This window comes from Somniosus microcephalus, chromosome 21, assembly GCF_052327205.1.
Source record: "Somniosus microcephalus isolate GS21.2 chromosome 21, FLI_Smic_1.0, whole genome shotgun sequence".
Lineage (NCBI taxonomy): Eukaryota > Metazoa > Chordata > Chondrichthyes > Squaliformes > Somniosidae > Somniosus > Somniosus microcephalus.
This window is the reverse complement of record NC_141007.1, coordinates 8,747,987-8,762,114: the sequence shown is the minus strand read 5'-3', so window position 1 is coordinate 8,762,114 and position 14,128 is coordinate 8,747,987. Positions and strand designations below refer to the sequence as shown.

At 48.8% G+C, this 14,128-nt stretch overlaps 1 protein-coding gene across 1 annotated transcript in view; it reads left to right on the top strand.

Annotated features, from left to right (window-relative positions):
• The window catches only part of LOC147102579 (glutamate receptor ionotropic, NMDA 2C-like), a 31,499-nt gene extending 22,670 nt beyond the window's left edge, over positions 1 to 8,829 (top strand). Inside the window, exon 4 of the mRNA XM_085963230.1 lies at positions 8,090 to 8,829. Within this exon, the coding sequence (XP_085819356.1) occupies positions 8,090 to 8,689 (600 nt within the window). The 3' untranslated portion in view covers positions 8,690 to 8,829. The remainder of the gene's footprint in view (positions 1 to 8,089) is intronic.
• The last annotated feature ends 5,299 nt before the right edge of the window (positions 8,830 to 14,128 follow it).

The following is a 14,128-nucleotide window of genomic DNA, read 5'->3' as shown; positions in this document are numbered from 1 at the left end:
GATGTCAGTCTCTGTCTAGACCTGATGTAGAGTCTCTGTCTAGTCCTGATGTCAGTCTCTGTCTAGTCCTGATGTCAGTCTCTGTCTAGTCCTGATGTCGGTCTCTGTCTAGTCCTGATGTCAGTCTCTGTCTAGACCTGATGTCAGTCTCTGTCTAGACCTGATGTCAGTCTCTGTCTAGTCCTGATGTCAGTCTCTGTCTAGACCTGATGTCAGTCTCTGTCTAGTCCTGATGTCGGTCTCTGTCTAGACCTGATGTCAGTCTCTGTCTAGTCCTGATGTCAGTCTCTGTCTAGACCTGATGTCAGTCTCTGTCTAGACCTGATGTCAGTCTCTGTCTAGTCCTGATGTCAGTCTCTGTCTAGACCTGATGTCAGTCTCTGTCTAGTCCTGATGTCAGTCTCTGTCTAGTCCTGATGTCAGTCTCTGTCTAGACCTGATGTCAGTCTCTGTCTAGACCTGATGTCAGTCTCTGTCTAGTCCTGATGTCAGTCTCTGTCTAGTCCTGATGTCAGTCTCTGTCTAGACCTGATGTCAGTCTCTGTCTAGTCCTGATGTCAGTCTCTGTCTAGTCCTGATGTCAGTCTGTGTCTAGTCCTGATGTCAGTCTCTGTCTAGACCTGATGTCAGTCTCTGTCTAGTCCTGATGTCAGTCTCTGTCTAGACCTGATGTCAGGCTCTGTCGAGACCTGATGTCAGTCTCTGTGTAGACCCGATGTCAGTCTCTGTCTAGTCCTGATGTCAGTCTCTGTCTAGTCCTGATGTCGGTCTCTGTCTAGACCCGATGTCAGTCTCTGTGTAGACCTGATGTCAGTCTCTGTCTAGTCCTGATGTCGGTCTCTGTCTAGTCCTGATGTCAGTCTCTGTCTAGACCTGATGTCAGTCTCTGTCTAGTCCTGATGTCGGTCTCTGTGTAGCCCTGATGTCAGTCTCTGTCTAGACCTGATGTCAGTCTCTGTCTAGTCCTGATGTCAGTCTCTGTGTAGACCTGATGTCAGTCTCTGTGTAGACCTGATGTCAGTCTCCGTCTAGACCTGATGTCAGTCTCTGTGTAGACCTGATGTCAGTCTCTGTCTAGTCCTGATGTCAGTCTCCGTCTAGACCTGATGTCAGTCTCTCTGTAGACCTGATGTCAGTCTCTGTCTAGACCTGATGTCAGTCTCTGTCTAGTCCTGATGTCAGTCTCCGTCTAGACCCGATGTCAGTCTCTGTCTAGACCTGATGTCAGTCTCTGTGTAGACCTGATGTCAGTCTCTGTCTAGTCCTGATGTCAGTCTCTGTCTAGACCTGATGTCAGCCTCTGTCTAGACCTGATGTCAGTCTCTGTCTGGTCCTGATGTCAGTCTCTGTGTAGACCTGATGTCAGTCTCTGTCTAGACCTGATGTCAGTCTCTGTCTAGACCTGATGTCAGTCTCTGTGTAGACCTGATGTCAGTCTCTGTCTAGACCTGATGTCGGTCTCTGTCTAGTCCTGATGTCAGTCTCTGTCTAGACCTGATGTCAGTCTCTGTGTAGACCTGATGTCAGTCTCTGTCTAGACCTGATGTCAGTCTCTGTCTAGTCCTGATGTCAGTCTCTGTCTAGTCCTGATGTCAGTCTCTGTCTAGTCCTGATGTCAGTCTCTGTCTAGTCCTGATGTCAGTCTCTGTCTCGACCTGATGTCAGTCTCTGTCTAGTCCTGATGTCAGTCTCTGTCTAGACCTGATGTCAGTCTCTGTCTAGTCCTGATGTCGGTCTCTGTCTAGACCTGATGTCAGTCTCTGTCTAGTCCTGATGTCAGTCTCTGTCTAGTCCTGATGTCAGTCTCTGTCTAGACCTGATGTCAGTCTCTGTCTAGTCCTGATGTCAGTCTCTGTCTAGACCTGATGTCAGTCTCTGTCTAGTCCTGATGTCGGTCTCTGTCTAGACCTGATGTCAGTCTCTGTCTACTCCTGATGTCAGTCTCTGTCTAGACCTGATGTCAGTCTCTGTCTAGTCCTGATGTCAGTCTCTGTGTAGACCTGATGTCAGTCTCTGTCTAGTCCTGATGTCAGTCTCTGTCTAGTCCTGATGTCAGTCTCTGTCTAGACCTGATGTCAGTCTCTGTCTAGTCCTGATGTCAGTCTCTGTCTAGACCTGATGTCAGTCTCTGTCTAGTCCTGATGTCAGTCTCTGTGTAGACCTGATGTCAGTCTCTGTCTAGTCCTGATGTCAGTCTCTGTCTAGACCTGATGTCAGTCTCTGTCTAGTCCTGATGTCAGTCTCTGTCTAGTCCTGATGTCAGTCTCTGTCTAGTCCTGATGTCAGTCTCTGTCTAGACCTGATGTCAGTCTCTGTCTAGACCTGATGTCAGTCTCTGTCTAGTCCTGATATCAGTCTCTGTCTAGTCCTGATGTCAGTCTCTGTCTAGTCCTGATGTCAGTCTCTGTCTGGACCTGATGTCAGTCACTGTGTAGACCTGATGTCAGTCTCTGTCTAGACCTGATGTCAGTCTCTGTCTAGACCTGATGTCAGTCTCTGTGTACCCTGCCATGTGGTATCTTCAGCTGCAGTCTTAATCTTCTGCCACCAGTCCAAAAGTTGATTTCAACTTTAAGGTCCATAGCAGCACAACGGATTTGTTCACATAGACATTTTACGAATCCCAAGCAGTAATTCTCTCAGTGAATTCCTACATGTTAATGAGCACAACCTGGAAATTCAGCTCTGTTCATTTCGACCATTTTAAATGCAGGTTGAAGGATGGAAGAGGAAAAGCAGGTCTCGTTCACCAGACAGTGTCTCCCGGAGTGAGTCTCGTTCACCAGACAGTGTCTCACAGACTGAGTCACGTTCACCAGACAGTGTCTCCCGGAGTGAGTCTCATTCACCAGACAGTGTCTCCCGGAGTGAGTCTCGTTCACCAGACAGTGTCTCCCGGAGTGAGTCTCGTTCACCAGATAGTGTCTCACAGAGCAAGTCTTGTTCACCAGACAATGTCTCCCAGAGTGAGTCTTGTTCACCAGAGAGTGTCTCCCAGAGTGAGTCTCATTCACCAGACAGTGTCTCCCAGACTGAGTCTCGTTCACCAGACAGTGTCTCCCAGAGTGAGTCTCGTTCACCAGAGAGTGTCTCCCAGAGTGAGTCTCATTCACCAGACAGTGTCTCCCAGACTGAGTCTCGTTCACCAGACAGTGTCTCCCAGAGTGAGTCTCGTTCGCCAGACAGTGTCTCCCAGGCTGAGTCTCGTTCACCAGACAGTGTCTCCCAGACTGAGTCTCGTTCACCAGACAATGTCTCCCAGAGTGAGTCTCGTTCACCAGACAGTGTCTCCCAGACTGAGTCTCGTTCACCAGTGTCTCCCAGAATGAGTCTCGTTCAACGGACAGTGTCTCCCAGAGTGAGCCTCGTTCACCAGACAGTTTCTCCAGACTGAGTCTCGTTCACCAGACAGTGTCTCCCAGGGTGAATCCTGTTCACCAGACAGTGTCTCCCAGAGTGAGTCTCGTTCACCAGACAATGTCTCCCAGAGTGAGTCTCGTTCACCAGACAGTGCCTCCCAGAGTGAGTCTCGTTCACCAGTGTCTCCCAGACTGAGTCTCGTTCACCAGACAGTGTCTCACAGAGTGAGTCTCGTTCACCAGACAGTGTCTCACAGAGTGAGTCTCGTTCACCAGACAGTGTCTCACTGAGTGAGTCTTGTTTACCAGACAGTGTCGTGCAGTGAGTCTCGTTCACCAGACAGTGTCTCACTGAGTGAGTCTTGTTCACCAGACAGTGTCTCACTGAGTGAGTCTTGTTCACCAGACAGTGTCGTGCAGAGTGAGTCTCGTTCACGCAACAGTGTCTCACAGAGTGAGTCTCGTTCACCAGACAGTGTCTCCCAGACTGAGTCTCGTTCACCAGACAGTGTCTCACAGAGTGAGTCTCGTTCACCAGACAGTGTCTCACTGAGTGAGTCTTGTTCACCAGACAGTGTCGTGCAGAGTGAGTCTCGTTCACGCAACAGTGTCTCACAGAGTGAGTCTCGTTCACCAGACAGTGTCTCCCAGACTGAGTCTCGTTCACCAGACAGTGTCTCACAGAGTGAGTCTCGTTCACCAGACAGTGTCTCCCAGACTGAGTCTCGTTCACCAGACAGTGTCTCCCAGACTGAGTCTCGTTCGCCAGACAGTGTCTCACAGAGTGAGTCTTGTTCACCAGACAGTGTCTCACTGAGTGAGTCTTGTTCACCAGACTGTGGGCTGGATTTTAAGTCAGGGGCGGGCTGGGGTCGTGTAATCCGCATTTCATGTTATCCACCCGAATCTAAATCGATGTGGGAGATTGATGCGATTTTAACTTAATTGGCCAATTGAGTTCCAGCGTGTGGGAACCCATGACCAATGAGTTTTTCCAGTCTGAAACTCGCCTCCGATGACGTCATCATTGCTGCTGCATTTAAGGTCTGCAACAAGCCTTGCTTCTTCTGCAGACTGCCAACCTTTTGGCCTTTCATGCTACAGGGACCTGGAGGCAGAATGACCAGCGAGAGACCTAGATCTGCTCCCAGGTTTGATGATGCTGCCCTGCAGGCTTTAGTTGAGGGAGCAAGAGCTCATACAGAGGTGCTCTTCCCTTCTTCAGGGAGGAAGAAGCCTCCCCAGCAGACCAAGGCTGTGTGGATCCAGGTGGCAGAGGAGGTCAACTCTTTGTCAATAACCCGCAGAAGCTGGATTCAATGCAGGAAGAGATTTCATGACCTTCTGCGCACTGGAAAAGTGAGTATGAATTTCCCATCACCCTCAATCTGATCCCCATTGCCTTTCCTCACCAGCACTCAGCTTTAGCAATCTCTTCCTCCACATCCCACTTCACACTGACATCCATGCACCTTTACCCATTCCCTCTCTATGGTCACATTCACCTAACTATTCGACTATGCAGCCCTCACACTCCCTATCACTGTGATGCTATGAAAACAACTGACAACACACAGGGAGGGCCCTTGGTCTTGCCACCTCACTCCATCTTTGTCTCCTACGTATCTATGCTATGGATTCTCCACACTCACTCCTTCATTCTCACTCAACCTCCACTTGTCTCCCTCATTGCAGGAAAAGAGAGCTCATAACAAGAGAGAGTGAGCCAGGACAGGAGGAGGGCCACCCTCAGTAGCCCACCTCATCCCCTGGGAAGAGGCGGTCCTGGAGATCGTAGGAGTGGAGGAAGATTCCCAAGTGGGGGATGGGCAGACGGGTGCATCACAGCAAACTGGTGACAGAATAGTTTTCCATCTCTCTCATTGACATTGCATGAGTCGCTGATAATGATTCTGAAGCTCTAACAGATGGACTAATGATCATCTGCAATATGCAATGTGCATGTAACCTTGGCATCACATCTCTGACTCTTTCCTTTACTCTCCCACAGGACCATCGCAAGCACCTGTCCCCACTATCCAGGAGGAACAGCTTGAGCCTCAAGACTCCTCAGAGGAAGCTGCAACCTCTGAGGGCGCAGCAGAATTCAGCGCACCCAGCACCAGCGCAGACACTCACACCTCGGGGGGACCTTTGGGACATAGAGTAGTGTTGTCACCTGGTGTATCACAGCTCACAAGTGAGCATCAGCAGATTGTGGAGACAGGGACAGCAGTGGAGAGTCCTAGTCGGAGGGCGCAGGACTCTGCCAGCTCGGCTCAGCTGCATGTCGGCTCTCTGCCTCTGGGTCCATCCATAAGATCAGCAGTGCTGGAACTCCAGGAACAGATGCAGGAGTCTTTGGCAGGTTTTGTCTCCAGGGTCGCTGCGAGTGTGGAGTGAATGGAGGAGTCCATTGCAAACATGAGCAGAGCCTTTGTGGAGTCATTGGCGCATGAATGCATCATCATGGAAAGGATGGCAACTCCATGGAGGTGATAAGTCGCCAGAGTGCAGAAAACATGGTGAGTGTTCTGAATAGAATGACATCTCTGGAGGAGCGATGGTCATCTATTGAACAGAGAAACCAGACCTTCATGGAAGTCCTTCTGAGTAGGACTGCCAGTGCAGATACGGGTCCCCATGGCCCTCCTGATGTGCAGCAAGGTGCTCTCAAGCCACTTTCAAGCGCTGAGGGGGACCTGACCCATGAGAGAGAAGTTGGTGGCAGACATCAAGGAAGTGGGGGCTCCTCTCCAAGCACTCACACTTCCATGCCACTGCAGAGCTCTCGGTCAGAGCCCCACCAGAGTCCACACCCAACTGAGATCGGCGTCTCAACCCCTGCACAGCTGCAGGAGCAGCAGAGAGTTGCCGAGCCCTCACAGGTTCGCAACCCCAGAGGACGCCCGCCAAAGGTGTCAAGACAGGTGCAGCAGGAAAGTAAGCAAGGGGCCTCCACATCTGCTGAAGCCAGAGGGGAAGCATCATGTAGGAGCACACGTAAGAGAAAGATACTGCACAAATAGTCACAAGGGTGGTCACTTGGGTGAAATTTGATGTTTTCTGTGAAAAAGCCATCAGATGAATAATGTAAATAAAAAATCTGATGGCTACTGCTGTAGTTGTGGTGTGTGTCATTTCGCGATTGGGACTTTCACATTGAGGGCTTAGGATTACTTGCAATTGTCAGTATGGTGGTCAAATAGCTAGGAATCCACAGGGTCTTGGCCATTGTCGATGCTCAGGTAAGAAGCTGTGAGACAAAAGTGCTTGATTGGCTAGGCTAAGCAAATCTGGCCAAGATGAGTGTGTTCCTTGCCTCCCGGGCAGCAATGTTCTCGCGTAAGGCTGCCGCTGGTTGATGGGCCTCTGCAAGATGTTTGTTTTCGCCCTCCTCCTCCTCATCTGAGGAGGATATGTGAGGAGCCACTTGGCCCTCAGGAATCTGCAAGCCACGACGCTGTGCCATGTTGTGAAGTGCACAGCAAACCACGACGATTCTGGAGACCCTGGCTGCTGAGTACTGCAGGGCTCCACCTGATCTATCCAGGCATCTGAAGCGCATCTTCAGCAAACCGATGGTTTGCTCGATTATGGCTCTGGTGGACATGTGGCTGGAGTCGTAGTGCTCCTCAGCTTCGTTGGATGGGCTTCTCAACGGCGTCATTAGCCACGTCTTTAGGGGATAGCCCTTGTCTCCAAGTAGCCATCCGTTAAGTTGGTCTGGCGGACTGAATAGCGGAGGCACACTGGACTGGTGCAGTATGAAGGAGTCATGGCAACTGCCAGGGTACTTGGCACAAACATGCAAAATTTCCTTCTTGTGGTCACACACCAGCTGAACGTTAAGGGAGTGGAAGCCCTTGCGGTTGACAAAAATACCTGGATTGCGATAGGGTGCCTTAAGGGCCACGTGTGCAGTCAACGACGCCCTGCACCCTTGGAAAGCCTGCCAGATTAGCTAATCCAACCGCTTGCGCCGTGACACTTGCTTGATCCTTGGTGAAATGAATGTGATTGTGCGCGATGGCAAAGAGGGCATCGGTTACCTGCGTGATGCAAGTGCGTGCGGCCGACTGGGAGATGCTGCTGATGTCTGCTGCTGATCCCTGGAATGAGCCTGAGGCAAAAAAGTTGAGTGTGGTGGTGACTTTGACGGCCACTGGTAAGGGTTGTCCACCTGGTCCTCTGGCCTGCAGGTCTTCTAAAAGTTCCCCCAAACCTGAGATAACAAAGTCCTGCCACCTGCAAATGATGGCTGATCAAATCTCCTCTTTAATGGTTGAGCTGCAGCTGATAGTCAGCAATCCAATTGTGCTCCCACCAGGTTTCACCATCGTGTTGCAGAACAGGCGTGTTTCACGTGGGAAAAGGGTTAAAATCGCAAAGGCCTTTCAAAATGGCATTATAGAGACAATTTAGTGCTTGTTAAGGGCCTTAACGGCCTATCCTGCCTCGTGGAGGCGGGACGGAGATGGGACCATTAGACACGAATTAATGAAAATTGCTTGGCGGCAGGATGGAAGCGGGGTTGGGCCCGCCCGCCAGTTTTTGCAATTTTAACCCCCCACGTGCCTCCAATCCCGCCTCCACGGCCCAATGAAAATCCTGCCCAGTGTCTCCCAGAGTGAGTCTCGTTCACCAGACAGTGTCGTACCGAGTACGTCTCGTGGTTAGGGACCTTTCTATTGTTGACTGAATCTGTTTAAGTTTCTTTTCCATTACAGGAGCAGCACTCTGCCTTTCTCCAGTTGGGGGCTTCCATGGAACAACAGATCAGGGTAATTTTCAAAGTAATGGAAGAGTACGACTGGGTGAACTTTGCCATCATCACCAGCTTCTTTCCCGGATACCAGGACTTCATAGACCACATCAAGCTTTTTATTGGTACCAGCTATTATGGGTGGGAAGTTGAACAGATTCTTACTCTTGAAATGATGCGAGATGAGAACAATCCAAAAACAATGAGGCTTCTGCAACAGATTGACGCGCAGGTTCTGATTCTGTATTGCTCCAGAGATGAGGCAGAATATCTGTTTGAATTGGCTGAGCAGGCTAATCTCCTAGGCCCGGGCTATATCTGGATACTGCCCACTATCACAGTGGGCAACACAGAACGAGTGGCCAAACAATTCCCTGTCGGACTAATCAGCATAATGACAGAGAGATGGAAGATGAGTTTGCGGCAGAGGGTGAGGGATGGAGTGGCAATCATCGCAAAAGGAGCAGAGAGTTTTTACAAAGCATACGGATATATTCCAGGAGGAAGTGCTGACTGCAGGAATCCAGCTCGAGAGGGCACAAGAAACATACTGTACAGGTACTGATCCATTAAACGTAACATCCATCTACAGATAGCGATCCATTATAGACAGTGACACTTGACAAGCCATGATCGATAATAAACAGTGAACGTTTACAGGTTATAAACCATTATAGATAATGAACCTTTGTAGCTAATGATCCATTATAGGCACTGACTCTTTAGAGATATCCATTATGGACAATATTTTGCACATAATGATCCATTGTAGATATTGAACTATTACAGTTAATGATCCATTATCGACAGTGACTGTTTGCAGGTAATAATTCATTACAGTTAGTGACACTTGAGAGGTAGTAATCCATTATAGACAATATAGTTTTACAGGTAAGGATCCAATATAGACAGCGACCAATTTCAGCTACAGATCCATTATTGACAGTGACCGTTTACACACAACGGTCCATTAGCGACAATGACCCTTTACATGGAATAAACCATTGTAGATGGTGACTCTTTGCAGGTAATAATCCATTGTAGACAATGAAGGTTTACACAGGTAATGCTCTATTATAGAGAGATGACCTATACAGGTAATGATTCATTATAGATAGTGACCCATTTCAGCTAATCATAGAATCGTAGAATGGTTACAGCACAGAAGGAGGCCATTCGGCCCGTCGAGCCCGTGCCAGCTCTCTGCAAGAGCACTTCAGCGAGTCCCACTCCCCTGCCCTTTCCCCATGGCCCTGCAATTTTCTTTCCTTCAGCTACTTATCCAACTCCCTTTTGAAAGCAGTGATTGAATCTGCCTCCCCCACCCTCTCGGGCAGTGCATTCCAGATCCTAACCACTCGCTGCGTAAAAAAGTTCTTCCTCATGTCGCCTTTGGTTCTTTTGCCAATAACCTTAAATCTGTGTCCTCTGGTTCTCGACCCTTCCGCCAATGGGAACAGTTTCTCTCTATCTACTCTGTCTAGACCCCTCATAATTTTGAACACCTCTATCATATCTCCTCTCAATCTTCTCTGCTCTAAGGAGAACAACCCCAGCTTCTCCAGTCTATCAATGTAACTGAAATCCCTCATCCCTGGAACCATTCTTGTAAATTTTTTCTGCATCCTCTCTAAGGCCTTCACATCCTTCCTAAAGTGCGGTGCCCAGAATTGGACACAATACTCCAGTTGAGGCCAAACCAGTGTTCTTTAAACATTCATCATAACTTCCTTGCTTTTGTACTCTATGGGCTCGATTTTGTCAATGGGGAGCTTTTGGAGGCGGGACTCCCACTTTTTGGGTTGTAGTCCCGCCTCCATCGACTTGTGGCCAACCCACGCTATTTTCCCGTGATTGACCTTGTTAATTGTCCCAGCGGGCTCAGCAGGCCAATTAAGGGACACCTGGTTACTGGTGACATCAGTGATTGACATTTCATCTGTCAAGAGCTTTTGACAGATGAAAAATCAGCATTTGACAGCTCTGTGAAGCTGACAAACACTGACAATCTGTCTTCTAACTTGAGTCCTTCTACTCAGACTCAGTTAGAGATCTCTCCAGACCAGAAAGCAGAGGCTGCAACTTTTGACAGTTCAGCGGCCATTCTGCTTTCTGTGCCGGTGAGCCGAGGGACTCCCGAGAACTGAAGGAAAGAAGCCTGCAGGAGAAAGTAAAGGTAAGTAAAACTTATTAAGCCACTTTACACTTACCTCGCACACTTACCTCTGCACACATACACCCATCACTCACCTGCACAATGCACATCTCGACCCCTCCAACCCCTGCAGACCGACGGTCCGCCTCGCTAACTTGGCGTGTTTCGGAGCCGTCGGGAAGCCCACACTTCAGGGCTAAAAATAGGGATTAGGCAAAAAGCTGCCTGTTAACTACCAGTTAATTGGCACTAATCCCCTTCCCGCCTCGGGGAGGCAGTTCCCAGCACAGGTGGGGTACCTGCCTCCTGGGACATTGGCACGGAGGCGGGTTGGGGGCCTGCCCCCCGATTCTGCAATTTTCCCACCACTCCCGCCTCCTCGGGGCTTGGAAAATCGAGCCCCATGCCTCTATTTATGAAGCCCAGGATCCCGTATGCTTTTTTAACCGCTTTTTCATACTGCCCTGCCACCTTCAACGATTTGTGCACACATACCCCCAGGTCTCTCTGTTCATGCACCCCTTCAGGATTGGACCCTTTAGTTTATTTGTCCTCTCCTCATTCATTCTACCAAAATGTATCACTTCACACTTTTCTGCATTAAATTTCATCTGCCACGTGTCCGCCCATCCCACTAGCCTGTCTATGTCTTCCTGACGTCTATCACTCTCCTCCTCACTGTTCACTATACTTGCAAGTTTTGTGCCATCTGCAAATTTTGAAATTGTGCCCTGTACACCCAGGTCCAAGTCATTAATATATATCGAGAATAGCAGTGGTCCTAGAACCGACCCCTGGGGAACACCACTGTATACCTTCCTCCAGTCCAAAAAACAACCGTTCACCACTACTCTCTGTTTCCTATCACTTAGCCAATTTGGTATCCATGCTGCCACTGTCCCTTTTATTCCATGGGCTTCCACTTTGCTGGCCAGCCTATTATGTGGCACTTTGTCGAACGCCTTTTGGAAGTCCATGTACACTACGTCAACCGCATTGCCCTCATCAACCCTCTCTGTTACCTCATCAAAATACTCAATCAAGTTAGTTAAACACGATTTGCCTTTAACAAATCCGTGCTGGCTTTCCTTAATTAATCCACACTTGTCCAAGTGACTGTTAATTTTGTCACTGATTATCGTTTCTAAAAGCTTTCCCACCACCGAAGATAAACTGACTAGCCTGTGCTGGGTTTATCCTTGCACCCTTTTTTGAACAATGATGCAACATTTGCAATTCTCCAGTCCTCTGGCGCAACACCTGCATCTAAGGAGGATTGGAAGATTATGGCCAGTAGCTCCACAATTTCCACCTTTACTTCCCTCAGCATCCTAGGATGCATTCCATCCGGTCCTGGTGACTTATCTACTTTAAATACAGCCAGTCTTTCCAGTACTTCCTCTTTATCAATTTTTATCCCATCCAGTATCTCCACTACCTCCTGTTTCACTATGACTTTGGCAACATCTTCATCCTTGGTGAAGACAGATGCAAAGTACTCATTTAGTACCTCAGCCATGCCCTTTGCCTCCATGCGTAGGTCTCCATTTTGGTCCCTAATCGGCCGCACCCCTCTTCTTACTACCCGTTTATTATTTATATGCCTATAGAAGACCTTTGAATTCTCTTTTATGTTAGCTGCCAATCTATTCTCATACTCTCTTTTTGCCCCTCTTATTTCCTTTTTCACTTCCCCTCTGAACTTTCTATATTCAGCCTGGTTCTCACTTATATTCTCAACCTGACATCTGTCATACACCCCTTTTTCTGCTTCACCTTACTCTCTATCTCTTTCGTCATCCAGGGAGCTCTAACTTTGGTTGCTCTACCTATCCCCTTCATGGGAATGTACCTCGACTGTACCCGAACCATCTCCTCTTTAAAGGCAGTTACAGTTTTGCCTGCCAATCTTTGATTCCAATTTACCCGGGCCAAATCCGTTCTCAACCCACTCAAATTTGCCTTCCTCCAATTAAGCATTTTTACTCTAGATTGCTCCCTGTCCTTTTCCAAAGCTAATTTAAACCTTATGATACTATGATCGCTGTTCCCTAAATATTCCCCTACTGACACTTGCTCCACTTGATCTACCTCATTCCCCAGAACCAGATTCATCAATGTCTCCTTCCTCGTTGGGCCAGAAACATAGAAATTTCTCTTGAACACACTTCAAAATTTCTTCCCTCTCTCTGCCCTTTACACTGTTACTATCCCAGTCTATATTAGGATAGTTGAAGCCCCCATTATCACTGCTCTATAGTTCTTGCACCTCTCTGTAATTTCCCTGCAAATTTGCTCCTCTATATCCGTCCCACTATTTGGTGGCCTATAGAATACACCTAGTAGTGTAATGGCACCGCTATTGTTTCTTAACTCTAACCAAATAGATTCTGTCCTTGACCCCTCCAGGGCATCCTCTCTCTCCAGCACTGTAACATTCTCCTTAACCAATACTGCCACTCCACATCCTTTCTTTCCTTTCCTATCTTTCCTGAATACCTTATAACCAGGAATATTTAATACCCAATCCTGCCCTTTTTTGAGCCAGGTCTGTTATTCCCATGTGGCTATTTGCGCCTGCAGCTCACCAACCTTATTTACCACACTTCGTGCATTTACACACAAGCACTGTAAACCTATCTTAGACCTTCTTGTATTCTCTCTTAGTCTGACCCCACCTAATACAGTACTGTTTCTTACTCTAGTGCTATCTGTCTCTCCCAATCCTTTGTGTACCTTGTTTCTCCTTTCTAATGCTACAGCCTGTTGCCCACCCCCCTGCCAAATTAGTTTAAACCCTCTCCAACAGCACTAGCAACGCCCCCCACCCTCCGCGAGGATATTGGTCCTGGCTCTGTTGAGGTGCAACCCTGGCCTGTCCGGCCTGTACAGGTCCCACCTCCCCCAGAATCGGTCCCAATGTCCCAGGAATCTAAAGCCCTCCCTCCTGCACCATCTCTACAGTCACACATTCATCTGTTCTATCCTCCTATTTCTATACTCACTAGCTCGTGGCACCGGGAGTAATCCGGGGGATTACTACCTTTGAGGTCCTGCTTTTTAATCTCGTTCCTAGCTCCCTAAAATCTGCCTGCAGGACCTCATCCCTCTTTCTACCTATGTCGTTGGTACCGATATGGACCACAACCTCTGGCTGTTCACCCTCCTCCCTCAGAATGTCCTGCAGTCGCTCAGTGACATCCTTGACCCTGGCACCAGGGAAGCAACGTACCATCCTGCAGTCATGCCTGCGGCTGCAGAAGCACCTGTCTGTTCCCCTAACTATTGAACCCCCTATCACTATTGCTCTTCCATGCTTCTTCCTCCCTCCCTGTGCTGCTGAGCCACCCATGATGCCATGGACTTGGTTCTGGCTGCACTCCCCAGAGGAACCATCATCCTCACCAGTATCCAGAGCTGAAAACTGGTTAGCGAGCGAGATGCACTCAGGGAATTCCTGCCATACCTGCCTGGTCCTCCTTGTCTATCTGGCAGTCACCCATTCCCTCTCTGCCTGCACACACTTAAGCTGCAGGGTGTCCACCTCCTGAAACGTGCTATCCACGAAGCTCTCAGCCTCGCAGATGCACTGCAGTGACTCCAGCCACCGCTCAAACTCCGAAAGCTCGAGCTGCTGCAGTTGGCGACACTTCCCACACACGTGGTCGTCCAGGCCACGAGAACCATCCAGGATTTCCCACATGGCACAGGATGTGCATTTCACGGGACTGAGCTGCCCTGCCATGCCTCTATTTATTAGATTAATTAACTAAATTAAAGACTAAAAGACAACAGACAAGAAAAAAAAACAGTGATACTCACCGGCCCGGACCCTGAATGGCAAGGAAA